This window comes from Corylus avellana, chromosome ca3, assembly GCF_901000735.1.
Source record: "Corylus avellana chromosome ca3, CavTom2PMs-1.0".
NCBI lineage: Eukaryota > Viridiplantae > Streptophyta > Magnoliopsida > Fagales > Betulaceae > Corylus > Corylus avellana.
Window position 1 is genome coordinate 1,615,222 of NC_081543.1, and position 5,945 is coordinate 1,621,166.

Here is a 5,945-nt window from a genome sequence, read left to right on the forward strand (position 1 = left end):
GTGAAACCAAGAAGAAAAAAAGAGAGGAAGAAATCCAGGAAAAAAAAATCTCGGTTGAAGAAGAAGAAAAAAAAAAGTGGGAGAAAGAAAAATAAATAAAAGACAAAGTTGATCATTTTTTTTTTTTTTTTACCATTTGTTAACTTAATTATTATTTGATTTTTTTTTTTTTTTACATGTCCACACAGGAGGGAGAAGGAGGATTCGAAGTAGTAACCACTGCTTCATAAGACGCGGTCCCCAGTCGATTGAGCTATCCATTGGGAACTCAAACTATTTTAAAATAGAATAAAGGAAAATAGAAGGATAATTTGGGTTTTTTAGGGTTTTCCGTTAGGGTTTAACGGCAAAAACTAATAGAATGAGATAAATTGCATCAAATTAAAAGTTCGAAATGTGAAATTGTGTTTTTTTTTTTTTTTTTGGACATGTCCACACAAGAGGAGGAAAGAGAGATTTGAACTAGTAATCATCGCTTCATAAGGCGTGATTTTCAACCGACTGAGCTACCCTTTGGAGACTCAAACTATTTTAAAATAATTAAAAGGAAAATAGAAGGGTAATTTGGGTTTTTTAGGATTTTCCGTTAGGGTTTAATAGCAAAAACTAATGGAATAGGATAAATTGAATCAAATTAAAAGTTGAAAATGTGAAATTAAGAGTTTTTAGAATTTAAAAAAGTCTTCTAAACACAAGTAGTTTCGGAGTTTTTGTTCTCCAAAATAAAAATAAATAAATAAAAAGAAAGAAAAGTTTGTCTCCTGAACCCGGTAGCTATGACGTGTCACGACACCATTCATAGTTGACAGGTCATGGTTGATTTGCATGTAGCACACTTGCAAAAAGCCGACCCATATTTGGTGCTGAAATGGGCAGGTGATCATAAAAAAGGTGCAAAATTCTTCAACAACCTTTGTCCCTTTTCACAAATCTAGCATGCCATGCGTCCTTCAGGCCATGCACGTCTCCAAAGCAAGCCATTTGCCTGCAGAGCTTCACAAATCCTATAATTATATATATATATAATATCACTCTTTAAGCACAGATACACATGCAGAGAGAGATGGGCAAGGGTGGGGACGCTTTGGTGGTTTGCAGCGACAAGAGCTTGGGAATAGGCATAACAATATGGGATGTGGACACAGGGGATCATCTCCTCCACATTCCAACCTGCGCTTCCCCTTCTCATGGGTTATTATGCCTGAGAAAGCAGTTCCTTGTAGCTTCCCAGATTCACAGACATGGGTCTGTTGGTGGAGGAGCCATCTTCATCTGGGCATTGAATAAGGTAAATTCCCATCTGATCATTAATTGGGTTTTTTATTTTTCTAGTAAAATTGTATCCTTTTCTCACAGATTGATCATTAGCCTTCCAATATGAATTTATTCAGTTCTTATGCATGTAATCCAATCCAGTTGGAATTTATGGTCGGTTTTTATCTAATCAATCGCATTCAGTTTCATATTTTGGTGAATGATCAATCTGAATCTGAAATCACCAATGTATGTGAATTATTCTTGCTGTAAATCGATCCGTATTCATGTTGTAGATTAGTTATTAGGGTAATTGGAAGTAGGAATTGATCTCTAAAATGGGTTATTTTAATTCTCTTTTTCTGTACTTTTATTCTGCAAATAGTTATATGCTTTCCGATATGCTTGAAGTTTTGGTCTTCCCAGTTAACCATTTTTTTACAAGTTGTTGGCAAAGTCTTGGCATGTGATTGAAGCTACATCAAACACTAGAAAAAAATTTAACACCCTCCAATCACGTGCCGACACGTGCCAACACGTGCCAACAAGTTGTAAAAGAGTTGTAAGTATAACATTTTTGCCAAGAAAAAAGAAAAAAAGAAAAGACATGGCTTAGTTGAGACTTACTATCCATTTCCAATGAGAAAATGCATCATTACATCGAGGCAAACAGTTAACCTGTTTGGATTTGTTAGAGATTTATCTGTCAGTCTGAAGTTTTTCATTTAAGTTCTGGCTGGACTTGTATTTTACAATCTTCCATATTTGTAATTCAATTTGAAACCTCAAGTGAGAAAGAGAGAAACTAAAGAATAACCAACTGAAGGTTTTTGTGCATCTTGCCTTTAAAACTCTGTTTTATAGTGGGAAAATCGCTTGGTTCACTTAAATTTTCTAATCTTCAGCCTCAACTGCCTCTTCGGAGTTATCCGGTGGAGGCCATTGTGCCGCTTTCTTGCACAAAGGATGGCATATATCTTGCTGGAGGGGCACTTTCTGGAAATGCTTATCTTTGGGAGGTTAGTTTATCAAATTGCCTATTCGTATAAAAATATGTTCTCTCCTGGTAAATGAGAAGTCAAAAACCTAGCTAGTTCACAATATCAATTCCTTTACATGGATATTTAAGCTCAGCAACTGCATAGTGATCTGCATATTGTGATATCTAGATATATTATGTTGCCCTTAGATTCCATATTTCTTAATTTTTGTTGTTTTTGGTGCAATGAATGCGTCCACTTCATTGTGGGATAAGAGGTACTAAACACTGTCCCTCCTTAGATTCTTATATGGTTGAGGTAATCCACAGATTGCTAGCGGAAGATTGCTCAAGACGTGGCAAGCTCATGACAAATCTTTGAATTGCTTGCTGTTTTCTAATGATGATTCTCTTCTAATTTCTGGGTCAAATGATGGTATGATCTGTGTGTGGTCTGTAATTAGGTAAATGGTGAATTCCTTTTCTGTTGACACTAAAATTAGATTTAAAACCTTTGTAATGATGCATTGTTCTAATTTATTTGATGGAAGTTTGCTAGACATGGCAGATTCTGGAAGCTTGCCTTCTTTGTTGCATTATTCATCAGAGCATAGATCCTCTGTTACTGGTCTGTTAAACACATCAGGCAGCTCAAGTTCAGTTCTAGTATCAAGCTCCCTTGATGGCACATGCAAGGTGAAGAAACTATGTAGTATCATATTCCTAGTATCTATATCTTTGAAATTTCTTCTTACTATAATGGATAATATTCCATATCTTGTAGGTTTGGGACTTTGTCTCAGGAAGGCTTATACAAACTCAAGTTTATCCAGTGGCGATAACTGCAATTGTTCTTGATCCAGGGGAGCAGCTCTTGTTCTGTGGAAGTGTGGATGGAAGAATTTTTGTCAACAGGCTTGATATTGGACTATTAGAGGACCCTTTCTTTGTTGCACAAGCCCAATCAGTTGTGCTAAAAGAACACAAGTAATGTATGGTGCTTGAAGTTTCCTGTTACTCAATATTGGAGATTGAATCTCCTTCTGTCACAGTAATAAATTGTTGAAAAACCTAGCGATCACTTTGACTCTCTTTTATATGAGTTAGCATCATTCCTGATTATAGTATAATACCTTTGTTGATTGGCAAACAGATTTTTATGTTGATTTGGCATTAAAATTTCCATGGAGATTGAATCAGTGACAAATTGGCTCCTGTTAGCTTTTTACTTAACTAGGTTCGTTGGCTTTGAAACCCATATTTGGAAACTTCACTGCAAATACTGCAGATTTTAGATAAATACTCACACACATAGGCAGAGAGATGCAATGACCATTGGGTGTTAAACTGTGATCCTCTTTATTTTTCTTGGCTAATTTGTAGAGACTTTTATTAAAATATTTGTGCAGTATAATCATTTTAAATTCCCATCATCCATGCAGTGGAGCCATAACTGCATTGGCCTTCAGTGAATCAGGCCTGATATCTGCATCTGAGGACTGCACCATCTGCATGTGGGATGTAGTAAATTGGGTGATCATCCGGAAATTCAACCATCGAAAAGGTAAGTGTAATTATTTTGTCTTTTATTTCTTTTTTCTGGAGAGAGCTTGCTCTTCACTTGGGTTTTGTATTTTCCAAACAACATAAGAAGTAATTTTCAATTTTCCTTTGTTTGCTCTGTATTTATTACTAACCAAGTAGATTTCTCACCCATTTGCCCCATCATATAAGAGAGTTGCATGTGAGAGACAAAACTACATGCAAACGTCTATATATAAAACCCAAATTTGAATTGATTCATTTGATAAAATACGTATATATACAAGCATAAGATATCATACATATCTTCTAATACAATCTCCAATTTCACATCACCAAGATTGTTGTTTTCATGTATAAGCAGGGGCAGTAACTAATCTGACAGTGATTCCGCAGTCCTCACTGCTTTCTGTATCAAACCATCAGAGAGTTTCAAACCAGCTCCAAGTTTCTATGCTTGACAAGTACCCTCAGCCAGCCAGCTCATCCAAGGAAAAAATTACTCTCCCTTCCTCATGCTGTTCCCTTAAAGAAAAGCAGATTTCCCTTGATTTCCGAAGTACTGATTCATTGAACCAGCATATATCTGATTTCCAGGTCTCTCTCTCTCTCTCTCTCTCTTGAACGGCATGCAATTGTTGACTCATGCACAAACTGTTAAAGGGTCACATAGAGATAAGTTTAGAACCTTATATGTGAAGAAGACTAATGAGTCGCTTTGCCTAATTATATGGTGTCTGTCTAATGACTGCTTACTGCAGAATCACAGTAGGGAGGATCCTCTCCATTTCATTTTATGGACAGGATCTAAAGTTAGTGCATCTAACCGTGTGCATAATGCCAAGTTATTTAGATTTTTTTAAAAAGTGACATCATATACACTATTACATGCACCGACTTTAGATCCTAACAATGAAATATAAGAGAATAGAGTCATATCCAAATCTTAGTTGATTCAATGTTATGCTTTAGAATTTCCATTTAATAATGCTATGGTATATGCACAAGCAGTTGCCAAGATTCTCTTTCTCTGTCTTGGAATATGGGCAGAAAGATGGAACTCCAGCAGCAATGCAAATGAAGGTGGAAACTTGCATAGAGAATCGGATTTGGGCCACAAGAATGACAAAGCACGTGATGGAGATGAATAAGCATTTGCAGTCACGTTTGCTTGACTTGATGCAGTGCAGATTATTATGGCCTACTGAGATTGACACCCCCTCATCTAGAAAAAGAAAAATGCTGAAGATTGAGAGTCCACTACTACAGGGGGAGGAGAAACCACAATCCTCAACTTAATTTCTTGTTTAGATACTTCTTTTTTATTCTTCTTCTTTTATCTTCTTTTTTATGGTAATAAAGTAGAAGTCCTATTGGCAGAATCATTTTACAAAACAAGCAAACAGCTGGCTGAAAGAGGCCTTGTAAGAGAAGATGGAGGATTAGGTCTACATGAAGGTCTTATTAGGGCCAATAACCATTGATCCAAAAGTTTTAAAACTGTTGAATATTAATTTGGTTAAACAGTTAAACCATTAACCCTTAAGATCGTAATATTTCACCACGCTTTCGAATTTAACGTTCACAAAGGCCTACCCTATCATCAGTAATCCAATAATAGCCTCTCTTTTTGCAGCTTCTCTCACCTGTTAGTATTCAATAACTTAATTCTACTATTCATACATAACACTAAGACATTAAGGGTCCAATCATTGATTAAAAGCCCTAAACGGTCATGGATATTGATTTGGTAAAACCCTTAACCCTTATGCTATCTAAAGATGATTCCATGGGGTTGGGGAATCAGTGTCCACTATCTCTTGCATCTTAAATTTAACTTCAGCCTGCAGAAGCAAGCTCCTCTCTCAGGTTCATATCTGCAACTGAAAACAGTAGCATGTTGGACCCATTTACCAGCTTTTTTTTCTTTCTAAATATCCTCTTTTTTTCAAAAAAAAAAAAAAAAAAAATCTTATTATTTCATCTTAAAATTGACCATTTTTTTATTAGTATTCAGTAAACCGATTCCCATGGTTAATTATAGACTAATAGGCCGCCATTCTCAACTGCCCTCCACCAGCCAATTGACGCTTTTTTGACAAGGAAAGGCCGACCCAACTTTACTGAGCCGTCCTTCACTGAGACTTGAGAGGCAACTCTTTTTTCTTTT

The 5,945-nt window shown here is 36.1% G+C and overlaps 1 protein-coding gene across 2 annotated transcripts; it reads left to right on the top strand.

The window, feature by feature from the left end:
* The first annotated feature begins 1,061 nt into the window (after positions 1 to 1,061).
* Positions 1,062 to 5,371, top strand: LOC132176169 (protein ROOT INITIATION DEFECTIVE 3-like). 2 transcript variants are annotated; one of them, XM_059588302.1, is made up of 8 exons: positions 1,062 to 1,288; positions 2,160 to 2,273; positions 2,564 to 2,697; positions 2,785 to 2,929; positions 3,018 to 3,220; positions 3,676 to 3,797; positions 4,140 to 4,372; positions 4,826 to 5,371. In XM_059588302.1, exons 1-8 carry the CDS (start codon positions 1,064 to 1,066, stop codon positions 5,072 to 5,074), a joined length of 1,425 nt encoding a protein of 474 aa, XP_059444285.1. In that variant the 5' UTR covers positions 1,062 to 1,063; the 3' UTR covers positions 5,075 to 5,371. The 2 variants fall into 2 exon arrangements, with proteins under 2 accessions (XP_059444285.1, XP_059444284.1); XM_059588301.1 differs by having other exon boundaries at positions 4,787 to 5,369.
* The last annotated feature ends 574 nt before the right edge of the window (positions 5,372 to 5,945 follow it).